This window comes from Mesoplodon densirostris, chromosome 17 (assembly GCF_025265405.1).
Source record: "Mesoplodon densirostris isolate mMesDen1 chromosome 17, mMesDen1 primary haplotype, whole genome shotgun sequence".
Classification (NCBI taxonomy): Eukaryota; Metazoa; Chordata; class Mammalia; order Artiodactyla; family Ziphiidae; genus Mesoplodon; species Mesoplodon densirostris.
The window spans coordinates 24037827-24054628 of record NC_082677.1 but is presented as its reverse complement, the minus strand read 5'-3'; the positions used below and the strand labels follow the sequence as shown (position 1 = coordinate 24054628).

The 16802-nt window shown below is 41.3% G+C and overlaps 1 protein-coding gene across 1 annotated transcript in view; it reads left to right on the top strand.

Annotated features, from left to right (window-relative positions):
• Positions 1-220: 220 nt before the first annotated feature.
• The window catches only part of FAM216B (family with sequence similarity 216 member B), a 41521-nt gene continuing 24939 nt past the window's right edge, over positions 221-16802 (top strand). Inside the window, 3 exon segments of the mRNA XM_060079772.1 lie at positions 221-371; positions 11485-11597; positions 11786-11859. Of these exon segments, the coding sequence (XP_059935755.1) occupies positions 221-371; positions 11485-11597; positions 11786-11859 (338 nt within the window).

The following is a 16802-nucleotide window of genomic DNA, read 5'->3' as shown; positions in this document are numbered from 1 at the left end:
CAGAAGGGAACAGAGATGGTCTGAGAAACTGAAAGATGACATGGCCAGGTGGCAGATGGCCAGGTGGCAGACACCCAGAGAATAAGGGTGAGAGATGCAGCTAAAGATGGCCATGTTAAAGATTGTGACTTTCCTAAAAGCAACATGGGAAGCCATTGAAGTATTTCAAGGTCTCCCAGGCTTGGTGGGGAGAACATATTGAAGTGGAACAAGACTGAAAATGCGGAGACCAGAAGTCTCAAGAGTCCTGGAGAGCAAGGATGCTAGCTTGACAGAAGGTGACAGTGCTGGTGATGATCAGAGGCGAGCAGACTTGAGAGAGATTTGGGAGGTAGACTCAGAAAGATGTGGGGATAGATTACCTATTGGAGGTGAACAAGGAAGCAAGACAAATGTGACAAGCAAGGCCAATGACCTGAGAGGCTGGATAGTCAGGGGAAACCTTGGGTAAACAAGGGACCCAAGATTTTCCTGGGGGAAAAAGCAAGGTAGGGGGAATCTACAATCTAAAGGGAATCCTCTGGCCTCCTCTGCTAAGAAAGTGCTGGAGTGTCCTGGGAGACTGAGAAAGAAGGCTGGCAGTGAGAATATCGGGGCCTGCCCACCAGTGGGGCAGAGAGAACAGGCTTGGAAGAGGTCTTAGAGGTGGTGGGGCACACGGTGGGGCAGTTCTTTGAGGGTCTGACAAGTGGCCACTAGAAGCGCTCAGTGTGGCCAACACATGTCAGAGGAAGGTCACAGGCTGGTTTGTGGCTCTCAGAGCAGGAAAGTCTGTTTTCCACCAGGGACTGTACCTGCCCTAGCTTTATACTTGTTGTCCTTCAAGATGGGGTGAGCTACTAGAAGATCCTTGGTACTTGCTAACAATTACATTAAAAAAAAATTTAATGTTGCACTTACAAGATTTCCAAAGCACTGAGCTGGAAACATTCGCAAGTGAGTGGGGATTTCCCCAGGTCACTAAGAGCATCTTCAGGACAAGACCATACCTTGTGTATCTCTGCATCCATAGTGTCAAGCACGACTGAGTCAATAAATGAGTCCTGGTTTTAGGTTGGGTAACAAGTACACTGCAGAAGACCTCAGGCGAGAAATAAATCAGTAGATGAACTTGGCAAAATTGAAAATAACTTCCAGTACTGTTTGTGTGTGGGTGTGTATGACAACCTAGAAGCCTGGTGAAATAGGACCATGAAGGCTGAATTCATCCCTGTTTCTATTTGTTGCTTACTTTTTTTCCTCCAAGCTGGAACAAAGCCATGAAGAAGAGCCAAGGACTGACTCCCAGATGAAGCTAATGCTCCTTAATGCACAGAGGTTGGTTTGCCCTTTCTCACTGGCAGCTTTCAGAGGAACTGCATCATCAACTGATGACAGTCTTGTCCTGCTCCTCCTCCAACCCATGACTATGACATCGGGAAGCAGAGGGCACCAGACGCAGAGGCATGATCCTCCCATCACGCAAGGAACAGGGTTCAGTGGTGTTTGGAGGTGTGTTGCACACCAGCCCGTGAAGAGCAATTTCATCTTTCTTCTCCATCCTCCACATGAGACTTCGTTTCCAAGCATTGGATTTGGGTTGCCTCAATCCCCAGACAACCCAATGTAAAGTGCTGCCTACATATCTGAGATCAGGTCTCTGGAGGCACAGTTAATATGCTTATGACGTGTTATTCCTCCAAGTCCTGTCTGTCCCCATTACCTACATACCTTATAACTTTTGCCATCCTTTATTAGGAGGATTTCTGTTCACTCCTCCATTTTCTCTTTCCTCAGACAGTGGTATCACGTGACTCGCATAGGTAAACATTTATTTAAAAATCTACATGATCAGAAATGCAAATTAAAACAACACATATATTTTCTTGCCAATCAAGTCTGCAAAGTTCTTTTTATGTTAATACCTAATGATGCCAAGTTTCCAAGGAAATGGGTACTGTTGGCAAGGATATAAATAGCTCAACCTTTCTGGAAGGTAATAGACTAATTTTATCCTATGCCTTGAAAGTATGCATATCATCTGACCCAGCAGTTACACATTGAGGGTCTATGCTAAGTCTCTCAATTTAATCTCAGAATCATTTTGTGAGGTAGTTATTACTACTGTTATCCTCATTTACCAAGGAGAAAACTGAAACTCAAAAAAGGGTGAGTTACTTGTTCAAGGTTACACAGTAAATATGTGGCCGAAAAGGGACAAAATACAGATCTCAAATGTGATCCTTAAATCTCAAATGATGTGAAAGGCTGTGATCTTACAGTTAACACAAGAATTTTCATCTAAGCTTTACTTATATAATAGGAAAAACTGACAGCAACCTGGATATGCAACAATAGAGAATCGATTTTTAAAATTATAGTGTAACCATACAGTGAAAAACGCATATATTCTTTAAAACATTGTAGAAGAATATTTAATGATGTAGAAATGTTCATAATACACAATTTAGTCTACAAAGTAATGCACAATATAATCTCAACTTTTAAAAAATAACTGTATACACATGCATAGAAAAAAGATCCAAAGAATAGATATCAAAATGTTAATAGTGTTAATCCTTTATTGCTAGAATTTCAAGGCTATCTTCTTTCTTACTGCCTTTTTTTGTAATGTCATGCATTTTTTCATCATGCATTTTTTTTTAGCAAGAAAACAAAATTACTAAAAAGGATTAAAAAGCCCATGTTTCCCTTCCTTTAGCCTGGATGAACTCTAGATCTATAATAATAAGTAACAGCCTCCATTTATTAAAGCATCTGCTACTTGTCTGGCAAGTAGGCTTTTTAAGGGGCAGTTCACTTGTCACTATTAACCCTAATACACCCATGTTACACATAAGAAAACTGAGGTACAGAGAGTTAACTTGCCAAAGATCACACAGCCAAGAGGTAGAGCTGGGACTCTAAACTTTCACGTCATTGCAGAGTGTGTGGTGCCCTGGTTGGCGGTGAGAACGAGGATCTGAAACCAGTGGGTTTGGATTCAGATTCCTGAGCTACTGTAAGTAGCTTCTGGCAGGAAAGAGGTCTCTGCAGAAGGCACCCCTTTGCCTTGACACTAACCTTAAACCAGGCACCCCAATGCTCTACTCGTCTCCAGCCCAAGCACACCTTTCAAATCTTCTGATCACACAATACTTTGCCTGACTTGTTGGTTCTTTCCATAGATCAAAGAAATAGAAATGAAGAATAAGTAATTAACTGATGACCAGATCTCTTCCCTAGCTTCCCCTTCAGTAATCTCCTGAACAAACTTGAACAAGATAGCCTCTAAAGAAAAATCACAAGTCGACAAGCCTGCACACAGAGGGGGACGGCGATGACTCTGACCCCCTATCTCAATGATCAACTGAGGTTACTCCCGTTTCCCTTTAAAAGCTTTCATGACTGAGCAAAACCTTCAGAGGTGGCTTTTGGGGACACTTGAGTCCACCATCTCCCCAGACTGCCGGCATTAAGCACCTTCCCTTTCTGCCAGCGTTTGTCTCTCTCTCTGAGCATTGATTTTCAAGTGGCAAGCAGCCGGACCTGATTCAGTAACACTACTTGCTAGCTGTGTACGAGGAGTGATTTGCCCTGTATCTCAATTGCCTCTTATGTAAATTTGTATAATAATGGTATCTACGACGTAATGATGAGGATTAAATGAGTGAATTATGAAGGTGCTTGGAACAATACATGACAGGTAGCACCCTAAGTGCCAGCCTTAGGAAAAGGGCCCTACTGGTTGGTGCTGGCAGGTATATCATGGAGCCAAATACATCTCCAAATGCAATCAATTTTGGCCACTTAACTGGGTGACCTTGAGCGAGTCACTTATCTCTCTGTTCCTCTATTTCATTATCTCTTGTGTCAAGTGCCCTGAACGTGGTACCTGCTAATGATGACAATTGTCCCAACCATGCTACAAGCCCTCCCTGTGTTTCTCCCTGACACTGTGACACAGTCACTGGTTAGGAACCCACCCCTTTGCTCAGGCTGAGTTGCACCCTGAACTCTGCCGAAGGGCAATTTCCAAGCTCCATGTGAAGAAGCTTGAAAACAATGAAACCTGTACTCTGTTTCTGATCTTTTCCAGGAGACAGATTCCGTTCAGATTCTGAAGCAGGAGAGGAAGCTCATCTATTTAACTCCTTTCTGCTTTACTTCAATAACGACAACAACAACAATAAAATCCTCAGCTTTGCCAGAAACAAGAAGCCTGGAAATGTTTTGCTTCTTTTGATAGTACTAAAGAAAAGCCCCATCTGCTTGCCATTTACCTCCGAAGCCTGGAAGCACTGCAATTCTCAGAGCAGGGGCAGAGATGGAGGAAGCTGTTTAATGGCTGCAAGGGTTTGTGCCTGTGTATAGCATGGGAAAATAAACACCAGCCACCACTAAGGTGTCTGTGCCTTCCGCCCCCCGGGGAGGGGAAGGGAAGGGAAGAGAGGAACGGTGTGGGCGTTCCAGAGAGAAGCAGGGCTCTGTGTCATTTTTTTTTTTCTTTCAAAATTAGAAGACTCTAATACTTGCTACCTTCCCAGCCCACAGTTCCCTGGGCTTTCTCTCTCCCAACTCTGCCAAAAACATATATTTCTCCTTCTCTGGACCAACCTGAAGGTGTGATTTGGGAATGGCACTAAACAAACAACCCTGATTCCGGCCCCCTGGGAAGTACCCAGTCCCAGAAAAGGCTCCAGAGGGGAGTGGCTGAAAGGATGTGGCCTGGCCCAAGAGCATCCCTGCTTAGGAGGACTCTGGAGAGGCCATCTCTACTCCACACTTCTGGCTTATTTGGGGCTTGTGGTGGGGCGGGGGCGGGGTGGGATGGGCGTGCTCACTGCAGACTAGACGGTCAGTCGTGGAGTGGAGGGCTTGAATCCACTCCCATCAAGGCTGACCTGAGGCTGGGTCCGTTCTCCTGATGGTGAAGGAAGGCCCTGGCTGAAAGACCACATACAGACCTCTTCTTAGTGAAACCCCATGCCCCAAATCATTTCCTCAAGACATGGCCTCAGGGAAGGTCAATGCCCTGGAGAGCGTGGGAGACCATGCAGGGGCTGCAGAAAGAAAAGACTGCTGAATTGAAGATGGATGCTTTAACAAATGTGTCCTAAGTAAGAGCAAACCAGAGATGGCCTGAGGCAGGAGTTTACAAACTAAAGCTTGTGGACCATACTCAGCCCACTGCCTGCTTTTGTGCAGCCCTCAAGCTAAGAATAATTTTTATGTTCTTAAATGGCTGAAAAAAAATCAAAGGATAACAGTATTTTGTAATGCACGAAATTATATGAAATTCAAATATTAGTACCCATCAGTAACGTTTTATTAAAACTCAGCTGCACTCATTCATTCACATATTGACTGTGGCTGCTTTCATACTACAATAGTGGAGTTGAGTAGTTACAACAGAGGCCATCTGGCTCCCAAAGCCTAAAATATTTCTTACCTGGCCCTCGATGGAAATAGTTTGCCAACCTGTATTTCATGGTGGTGGTTTTCAAACTTTAGTGTACATTAGAAATCACCTGGAGGGCTTGTTAAGACAGATCGCAAGCCCCATCTCCAGAGTTTCTGCTCCAGTAGGGCTGAAGTGGAGGCAGAAATCTGCATTTCTAATATATTCACAGGTGATGCTGTTGCTGCTGGCCCAGGGTCCACACTTTGAGAACCAGTGTACTCCCAGGGACACAGACGGTACAAAGAAAATGAGAGGAGACGCTGAGGAGAGTAGGTTCCATGGGAGTATTAAAGCTGGAGAGACAGGGAAAGGAATTTTCTAGGGAATGAATGTGGGTTTGAGTATACTTCTCAGCAAGCACACACAGGAAAAGTGCAGACGGAGAGAAAATTTAAAGATCTACAACTCTGATGGAAAGGGACACTGCTTTGATTAAAATGTGTGGACTGAAGGCAACAAATTTCCTTCAAGCTCATTGCTTCACTTGGCTTTTAACAGTCTCAGTGTCTCTACCTGTGATAAGAAAGGGTTGATTATAAAAGGGCTAATTGGACATATGAAGACGTTAGGTCTTCACCTTTTGAGGTAAGGTTATTTAAATTCCTTTGGGATTTCTTACACCTCTCTCTCAGGAGAAAGAACCAGTTACCACTTTTGGTTCTCTATTGCTGCATAGCAAGCCATCCCCAAATGTTGTGGTTTAAAACACAGTAACCCGGTTTTGCCCAGGATTCGGTAACTGAGCTGGGTTCAGCGGGGTAGCCAGATTTCTCACACAGTGGTTTAGGGCTCCCGAGATCACAAAAGCAGACGCTGCCAGGCCATCTTAAGGACTAGGCACAGAATGGGCACAGCATCACTTCCATGGCAGCCACGTTGTACTGGTGATGGAGAAGGAGAGGCCAGTCCAGGTTCCAGGGGGCGACACCAATGTCGCGGGTTAGGGCAGCATTTGGGAAAGATTTCCATAAAACCAAAGGAAAATAGGTAAATAGGAAAGCTCCCCTGCTAATAGACGGCTCTACAGGGACAAAACTAAGATTTATGGTAATTTTGGGGGGTGGAATCCTAGGACTGAAAGCACTGGAAGTTCTTCAAGAGCATTCACAGATGTTTTCCTTTTTTATTTTTTAATTGTGCCCACACAAATTCTAGAACAGCCTACTTCCACTTTGACTAAATTCACATAGTTACTGACAATTATCTTAATTACACATTCATGGAAAACTCACAAAGAGGTGGAATAAGATTACCTTTAAGTTGTGCTATTGGTGAGGCTTTTTTTGGCTGTTTTTTTTTTAAATACAAGCACACCGGTATATCTCCTTTTGAATGTTCTAAAGGCATCTACCTACTGGAGCTTGTATAGGGGGAGAAGGAAAGACTTGAAACAATTATTTTCTTCCCAGTATTCCTTAATTCTTTGTTTTCATATTTATCAATGTATTTGCTTTAATTACAAAAAAGTGTTTATTCAATACACATTGTACTGTACCTTGTATTTTCATTTAATGATTCTGTCCATGTGAGCATATATAACTGTATCATTCTTTTTCATGGTTATGTAGTATTTTGTTATATTATCTAGCTAATCCCCAATTGTTAGACCCAAGAGAATTAAAAACATGTTCACACAAAAACTCATACATGAATACTCATAGCAGCATTGTTCATAATAGCCAAAAAGTGGAAACAACACTAATGACCATCAACTGACAAATGGATAAACAAAATGTGTAATATCCATAGAAGAGAAAATTATTCTGCCATGAAATTAAAAAAGAACAAAGCACCAATAACACCCTACAACACAGATGAACCTTGAAAACGTTATGCTAAGTGAAAGAAGCCAGACACAAAAGAACACATATTTTAATGATTCCATTTACACAAAAGGCAAATCCATAGTGACAGAAAAAAGATTAGCATGCCTTCATTCTTGGAATGCTCTCCTTTCTTGGCTTTCACAATACCATTCTCTTCCGGAGTCCCCTTGCTACCTCTCTGACTGATTTGGTTTCAAGTAGGTCACCCATCACCCCTCCTTACACACTGTGGTCCTTGGTGACCCTCGTATTCTCTCACCCATATGCTCTTTCTTGCACACAGCTCAGAACTGCTGTGACAAGTGTGCTGACTCTATGACTTCCAGATTTATCCCTCCAGCCTTTTCCTCCTCATGAACTCTAGACCCTCTTGCCGTTCTTGAGTATTTCTTCTTAGACGTCCCTCGGGTTCAAAACAGAATTCATCATTTCCTAAACCATGTCTTTATGCTTTTGTATATGTTGCCTCCTCCACCAGAATGCCCTTCCCACTTCTCTGCCCTGAGAACTCCTACTCATTTTTCAAGATTTAGCTTAAATTTTACTTCCTCCCTAAAGCCTTCATGGGCTACTTGGTTTCGATAATTAGCTGCCTTCTGTGTTGCCAAGCACTTTACATATGTCTTTTGCACATTCGCCACATCGTGTTTAATTATTTTGTCTGACTGATGGCCTCAAAGGCTGCCATTTTGTCTTACTTTTTTTGTATCCAGCAGTTAGCACAGTTGCATGGGAGATAACAACAGTGATTACAGCTAACACTTCTATCGTGCTTACTGGATACCAGGCACCATTTTGAGTAATTTTACTCATATTAATTCACTTAACCTCGCCATTCACCCTTTGAGGCAGGCACATTTTTATGCCAATTTCTCATATGGATAAACTGAGATTAAGAAAGTTTAAGGAATTTTCCCAAGGTCACACAGATACCAAACGGCAGAGCTGGGATTAGACCCCAGACATTCTTGCAACAAAGTCTATGTTCTTTTTTTTTTTTTCTAGCTGCGTTGGGTCTTCATAGTTGCATGCAGGCTTTGTCTAGTTGTGGCAAGCAGGGGCTGCTCTTTGTTGTGATGCGCAGACTTCTCATTGCTTTCCTTAAAGTCTACTGATTGTAAATGTTAATCACTTCTGAAAAATACTCTCATACCAACATCTAGACTAGTGTTTGATCAAACAATGGGTCACCGGAGCTCAGCCAAGTTAAAAATTAACCATCACACTGTCCATAGCCATAGCTAACCATGGTTGAGAAGGGAAAGTCTCAGAGGCAGTGAATATATAAACTACCTCCAACTGAGGAAAACTTTCATTACCTTAGGGGCTATTTTGTATGCCATGGTCTAAATTTATGAAGAACATGCTTAAAGAATATTCTTTTTCCTTGTCTTAGACATCCCACACCACCTCTCTCCATTGTCCCCAAGTACTCCTTCCTCCCATCAGACAGTTGTTTCTGCCACTGAACTTCCCAGGACACCCTTCCTATTCATTGTCACAAACAACATGTCTTCCTGATGTAAAGCAGTCATTGAGAACACTTGTCCTACACCATGTTTTTGCAACTCTTCCCATTTAAGTTTCAGCCTTCTCAGATGCTCCACAACTCATAGAATTATGGAACTTTAGAACTTGAGGGGCAACTTAGTCAAATTTTCTCATTTTACTGATGAGGAAACTGGATGCGGTGACATCTCTGAATTTGAGGTGGAAGCAGGAATAGAATTCAGGTCTGTTCTGCCAGCCTCGGTGTTCTTTACGCTTGATAGACAAGAAAGAACCAATGCATACTGGAAGGGAAATTAGCCTGGGAGGAGATAGGAGAGGATGCTCTTGATATGACAAGCAGATTTTTTTCAAGCTTTTTAATCTACCTGAGCCTCAATTTCTTTATTTGTTAAGTGGCTTAAATGGGTGCTTCTCAAACTTTAATACACATACGAATCTCCCAGGGATCTTTTTAAAACACAGACTCTGATTCAGTAGGTCTGGAGTACAGCCTGAGAGTCTGCATTTCTAACCATCTTCCAGATGCTGCTGATGCTGCTGGTCTTTTAAGTAGAAGGGCATAGATGATCTGTAAGCCCAATCTGAGCCTTAAAATTCTATGATTTGGTGATTCCATGGTTAAGGACAGCAGCATCTAAGGTATGTAAAATAGGCAGTCTGGGGAAAATATTAAATTTTACCTGTACTTCTCTGTACACTTTTTTTCACAATACTTTTCTTCCATAGAGGGTCACCATATATTCTGATTTACCTGAGAATGTATTGGTTTGTGCCTGTTTTCCCAGTGTGATGATTCAGAGAAACCTTTTCACTCTTAAGAGTTTCCCAGTTGGGACAACAAATTATACAGTCACCCATTTTCTAAAGTTTCTTTTGCTCATTATCTATGTTCATAGAATATAGAATGCATTTGATTTCCACAGTTTGTATATTTCGAACCACAGAAAAAATGTTGTGTCCCAGAAGGTTTCCTGCACTGTACGTCAGTCAGAATTTCATGGTTTGTGAATTCCTGTTTTCTTTCCTTATGAAAAGCACACTCACTGAAGGCACTTGGCAAGGGCCTTTTGCATTAGCCCTCCTAAAATATGGGACCCTGGGAAAAACTGCTCACTGTTTGTTTTGTGGTGACTGGCAGCAAAGCTCACTTGGATGATTAAAAGCTAAATGGAAAAATACCTCATGGGTGATTTTCCCACTTCCTACTCACACAGAATCAGTGTCTGAATGTAGAGTTCCCAAGTTCAGGGGCAGCTACTGGAGTGAACTTCTGTGCCTACCTAACCAAAGGTGTTTCTGAAGGCAGAGCATAGGAAGGGCGCCAGCCGCAAACTATAGATCCTCCACCTGCTGTTCCTCCAGGCTGCTTGCAATCCCACTCAAGAGACTATATTCCTGGAGGCTTCAAAATCAGTTATTAATTACCACCTTCTATTATGAGTTAGTGGCCTTTGTTACTGATTCCTTTAATAAATATTTGTTAAGTGCCTACTATGTGGCAAGACAGGATTACTTGACAGCTGAAATTAAGAACTGGACACAGTTTTAGTCTGTAGATCTTAGTTCCTGATTCTCTAAAAGAAAAAGGGGAGGTGTTAATGGAAATTGGAGGGGTAAAATGTGACACTCTTTTTTCTATAATTGATTCAGAACATAAGAACCTATGTCTAAAAAAGGAGAGAAGAGACATGGAATTAATATGAACCACAAAAGGTTAGCACACTACTCACCTGTTTCAAGTCTTTGCTCAAAGGATATTGGTTCACTGAGTTTTCCTGGCCACTCTATTTAAAACTGCAACTCACACCCTAACCCAGAACTCTAAATCTCTGCTCTCCTTTATTTTTTCCACTAGACTTATCTTATATGATATAACTCACCTGGTTATGCTATTTATTGTCTTTCTTCCTCAGCAACTTTTGAATATGCAATACAGTATTACTAACTATAGTTAACCATGCTGTACATTACATCGCATGGCTTATTTATTTTATAACTAGAAGTTTGCACCTTTTGACCCCCTTCGCCTATCTTCTTTTCTAAGATGCTCATGAGCTGATTGTTTGCCATGAAAGTCTAGATTTTTGCTCAGAATATCACATGCATAAGAATGTCAGATGGTGCAAACATTTAGAAGTACCAAATATAAAAGATAATATAATCCATAATAAAAATGATTTTGACAGGGTTGAAAGCAAGTGTAAAATTAATAAGAAAATTCAGCAGGGTTAAAAGTAGCAAAATATCTATTTTACCGTTACAGAAAGAAGGTGATCATCCTTGGGAATTATCTTTGATGGTTTAGTTGACTGTGAATTTAGTATGATTCAACATGGTTAATCCATACGTGGCTTCCAAGGGAGCCAACACTCTCTAGGAAGGTATAAAAAGGAGTATAACATCTGAGTCACTGGAAGTAACTGGGCTTGTCAGAATCTGCTCTGGTCATTCACGTGGAATCTTGTACAGGGGGAAATGTTTTGAAGGCTCCTGATAAACCAAGGTAGTCCAGAAGAGCACAATGAGAGTTTGGAGGAATTTAGAAACCAAATGGAGCCTTCCTTTAATTAGCCATAACCTAGAAAGGTGTCAGTCTATGCTTTGTCAGGTGCTAAAGCTAAATTAGAGGCATGGAGTGACAAAGGAAGCTCCTAGTGAGGAGCAGGGCAGAGGGAAGAGGTTTGAAATTTATCTTCTGCACAGGAAAGGAGAAAGGGGAGCACACGGTGGTGGTAAAAGAGAGCAGGAAGAATGACTTCATGTACAAACAGGAACCTCAGTCTTTTTTCAGGTTCCGGTCTCCCAGTGTTATGCAGGTATGGGCAGTAACACCCATAGTCAGAGCTACCCATGAAGAGTCAGCATAGCATAGCAGCCAACGGGGCAAACTCTGGAGTCAGCCAGGCTGGGTTTAAATCCTGGGACTACTACTTAATAACTACATAACTCTGAGCCATTAAATCTTTGTGCCTCAGATTTCTAATCTGTTCAATGGGACTAACAGCACTTAGCTCATGAAGTTGATGTAAGGATTAAACAGGATGATATATGTAAAGTTCTTAGACTCATGCGTGACAGGTAAGCACTATGCAAGTTGATCATGGATTGGACACTTGCTGTATCTCAAGCTTCTTTATCTCATTTAATGCTCAGAACAACCCTAGTATATAGAATCTATTGAAATAACCTTTTAACAAATAAGGGAGCTAAAACTTTGAAAGGTTAGGGAACCTGCCCAAAGTTACACAGGTAGAATATTGTGGAACCATTCTGCAAACACACGTTTTTCTGATTCAAGATTCAGAGATTTTAATCTCTGGACTTGACTGTTTTTAACCTGATCTCAAAGTAACTAGAGAGCCCAAATCACAACTGTGGACAAACCAGCAAAACAGAGAAGGTAATATCACCTGTGGGTTTTGGAAGGGCTGAGGATTACGCCCAGTAGGTGTAACCTCCAGCATTAGATGGAGTGAGAGGCCACAGTTTTGATGATTGTGCTGATAGTTAAGGATCAGAGTGCTGGGAAAAAGACAGAGGGACAACTATAGAAGGCAACATCATAAACAGTTGCTAAGTCAGCTTCACCAAGCTGAGCTGTTCAGAGGGAACTGGATCACTAGATCCACATGCAGCAACATGAGGGAGGTAAACAAGGAGGGAAATCTCTTTATCATTACCTTCAAAAAATAATACTAATAATGCTGTATTTCATTAAGTTACTCTTCTTTGGGTTACATATTGCATAACTGATAAAGGGTTAAAAGATCAAAACAAAGGATAGAAAAGCAGAAGACCCTGTTAGAGTGAGAAAGAAGGAAAATAAGCAACAGACCTGAGTGGACATTTAACCATAAAATAGATTTCAGTCTATTACATCTGCGATTTGGGCTGCAAGGGACTTTCCTTAGGCCTTTGTTAGCAATTCCAGGAAACATATTTTAATGGAAGTTCTCTGAACCAATTTTATTTTTGTGGAATCTCCTGGTTAACTAATGATGCTCTCAGGTCTACTGCATACTTCCGAAACCCGTTGATGGTACTGCATGTGTTAATTGCAATTGTATGCTTTTATTAAATATTACATAGACTGATTACAAGAGTAGTTTCTACAAAAACTAAGTTGAATGCTTAGAAAGCAATAAAAAAAGAGTAATGAAAAGAACGTGCTGCCCAGTTAGATATGAGTAAGACAGTTGCAAAAGGTAAGAGGAAAAAAATAATTAAAAGCTAGGAGGGGGACTTCCCTGGTGGCGCAGTGGTTAAGAATCCGCCTGCCAATGCAGGAGACACGGGTTTGAGCCCTGGTCCGGGAAGATTCCACATGCTGCAGAGCCCGTGTGCCACAACTACTGAGCCTGTGCTCTAGAGCCCACAAGCCACAACTACTGAGCCTGTGTGCCACAACTATTGAAGCCCACGTGCCTAGAGCCCGCGCTCCGCAGAAAGAGAAGCCACTGCAATGAGAAGCCTACATACCGCAACGAAGAGTCGCCCCCACTCACCGCAACTAGAAAAAGCCTGCGCGCAGCAACGAAGACCCAATGCAACCAAAAATAATATAAAATAATAAATAAATTAAAAAGAAAAAGCTAGGAGGATTCTGTATCCCATTTGCTTCACAAGTGTCTTCCAAGAGGTCCCTCAATTTTAAATAAACAAGATTGGAAATCATAGATAATTTACTAGGAGCTTGTTTTATTTGAGGTAACATGAAATTCCATCAGCTAAATGACCCAAATCTTCTCAATACGAGTCTTACTGACATCTTAGGTGAGCTGTTTTCTTTTGCAGGACTGCGCAGCATTGAGACATTCAGTATCTCTGGTCCACACCCACTAAATGCTATGGTGGCCCCCAGTCATTGTGACAATTGAAGAGTCCTCTTTGCACAGTTCCAAGTACTCCTTAAAATAAACATAAGAGTCTTAGTGCCCCCGCCAAGAATTTCTGCTTGTGTTAAAATAAAAGGCTTTGCCCTACCTCAAAAAGTTAGAAAATGGACTTATATATTTTAAATTTAAGAATATATATGTTTAAGACATGTAAGTATCATTTTTAGATGATTTTTTCATTTCGATTGCCTTTATGTGATTAGTCAGCCAGCCATGAGTCGTGATTGTTTTGGTTAAGAGTTTTTCTTCTACATCTGACTGCCTAGGGACCTTGTGAAAAATGGGACCATTACAGGGCTCACACATATAATAAGAGGAATTATTGAAGGAACTATTTTTTAACCTGGAGAGGCAATGACTTAGAGAGACAGAATTATTGATTTCACACATATAAAGAATTATCTTGTTTGAGGATAATTCAGTTTCCTCTATGAGAATCCACATAGAATATTCTAGAAATAGCTCTAAACAAATTGAACAAAATGTAGAAAAGACAACATGGTATAATAGAAAGGTTTTATAGCCCTAGTGCCAGACAAACCTGGGCATAAATCCTGACTCTACCTTGGATGATATATATAAACTGTCAAGTTCTCAGAGCCTCATTTTTTTCTTCCATAAACTAGTTTAATAATATTTATCTCAAAGCATTATGAAGAATAAATAAAATAGTCTATCTTAAATTCCTAGCACTGTTTTTGGCATATATAAGACACAAACTAAATGAGTTTCCTTCCTTATCTTCTTTCCTGTCCCTGAAGGTGTGAAGCAGAAAAAGTCAATTATCTGTTTAAACACACTACCTCTGAATATTTTGATAGTTTAAGGTGTGGATAGAACTATAAAAATTCCCTCGGGATCAAACCCTTGCTTTGTGGCAGACACAGTTGACACTGTTCCTAACCTATCTAAAAGCCATTTACATTTTTTTCTTTCTGGATAGCAGCCCTCCGTGTTTATTTAAGATTGGATAAATATCCTTTGGCTTCCAGGGAGGTCAACCCAGCCCCTGGTCTAGGAGCTGGCCTAAATCCAGATTTTTTGTGGCAGATTACATTACCTTTCAGCAAATATTCACTCCTTCCCCATGACCTCCTTGAGAAAAGTATCCTTTCCTGCCGCATTGATTTTGGACTTAGAATACGGCAGAAGGAAGAATGTGCCAATTCCAAGCCAAGGCTTGCCCCTCAGGAGCTTCTACCATAAGGAGATATGCCCTGGGTAGCCCAGGTCTCGTAAGAAGGAGAGACCCATAGAACAGCTGCCCTGGCTGATGAGAGAGAAGTAAAAGTGTGTTATTGTGTGTCCCTGAGATGATGCTGTGGTTGTTTGTTCAGCAGTAATCAAAACAACTGACTGATAACACCTGCCTTAGTGGTATTAGGCAAGATTAGCAGAGAAGCTTCTGAGAAATGGCTTTTGTCTCTGATAAGAGAAAGTTGTGGGAAGATAAACTTTCTCCACATTGCCACATCTGGACTTCGATTGATTGCCACATATTGACATAGCCAGGTTATGACCACGAAGAGAAGACCAAGAGAATTGGAGACACCAGCCCAGAATTCCTGAACCAACACCACCAACCATCTTGCTTCACTTCTTGCACAGTGACAAGAATAAATCCCTGCTTGTTTATACCAAGATTTGCTGGGCATCTCTGTTATCTACAGCTGAAATGTATCCTAAGTGATACTTAATGCTAAGATTTCTAGTTTTCATAACATAAGCTAACATATTTGACAATTCACAGAATTATTTCTGGTTTGTGAATAGATGCCATGTATTACATTGCTGTTTGCGAGTTCAGTGGCTCATACAGTCAGCATTACCAGCTAATTCATCAGATACCCGAGCATTTAGGATGTCCCCTAGGGAACTATATTCCCTGTAACCACACAAGCTTTGGATACAAAGCTTCATTTCTCTCAGAGAATCTTCCTTCACTTTCAGTGTGCACCTACTGTCCACAGTGAAATATTCCATGTGTAGTAGAAGTTAATTTTTGATTTGGCCATCTTCCAGAGTCTCTCATGTTCCTCTCTGTCTCCTTAACAGCCACTATGGAAAACAGTATGGGGGATCCTCAAAAATTAAAAATAGAGCTACCATATAATACAGCAATTCCACTCCTAGGTATTTATCCAAAGAAAAAGAAAACACTAACTTGAAAAGCTATCTGCACCCCACGTTCACTGCAGCATTATGTACAACAGTCAAGACACGAAAACAACCTAAGTGTCCACTGACAGATGAATGGATAAAGAAGTTGTGGTACATATATGTATGCAAAGGAATATTATTCAGCCATAAAAAAACAAACAAGGAAATCTTGCCATTCGAGACAACATGAATGGACCTCGAGGATATTATGTTTAATGAAATAAGTCAGACAGAGAAAGACAAATACTGTACGACCTCACTTATCTGTGGACTCTGAAAACAAACCAAAACAAAAACACAGTTACCAAAAAATCCCAACCAAACGCAAAGAAGAAGACATCAGATTTGTGGTTACAGAGGCTGGGGGCAGGGATAGGGGGATTAGAGAAAGGTGGTTCAAATGTACAAACTTCCCATTACAAGATAAAGAAGTATTAGGGATGTAATGTACAGCATGATGACTACTGTTAACACTGCTATTTGCCATATATGAAAGTTGCTAAGAGAGTAAATCCTAAAAGATCTCATCACAAGAAAAAACATTTTCTTGCTTTCTTTTTTTATTGTATTTATGTGAGATGATGGATGCTAACTAAACTTACTGCAGAACCATTTCACAATACATGTAAGTCAAACCATTATGCTGTAAACCTTACTTTTTTTGTGTGTGTGTGTGGTATGCGGGCCTCTCACCGCTGTGGCCTCTCCCGTTGCAGAGCACAGGCTCCGGAGGCACAGGTTCAGTGGCCACGGCTCACGGGCCTAGCCGCTCCGCGGCATGTTGGATCCTCCCGGACCGGGGCACGAACCCATGTCCCCTGCATCGACAGGCGGATTCTCAACCACTGCGCCACCAGGGAAGCCCTTACATTTTTACAGTGATGTATGTCAACTGTATCTCAATAAAACCAGAAAATATTTTAACATCTTTATTGGAGTATAATTGCTTTACAATGGTGTGTTAGT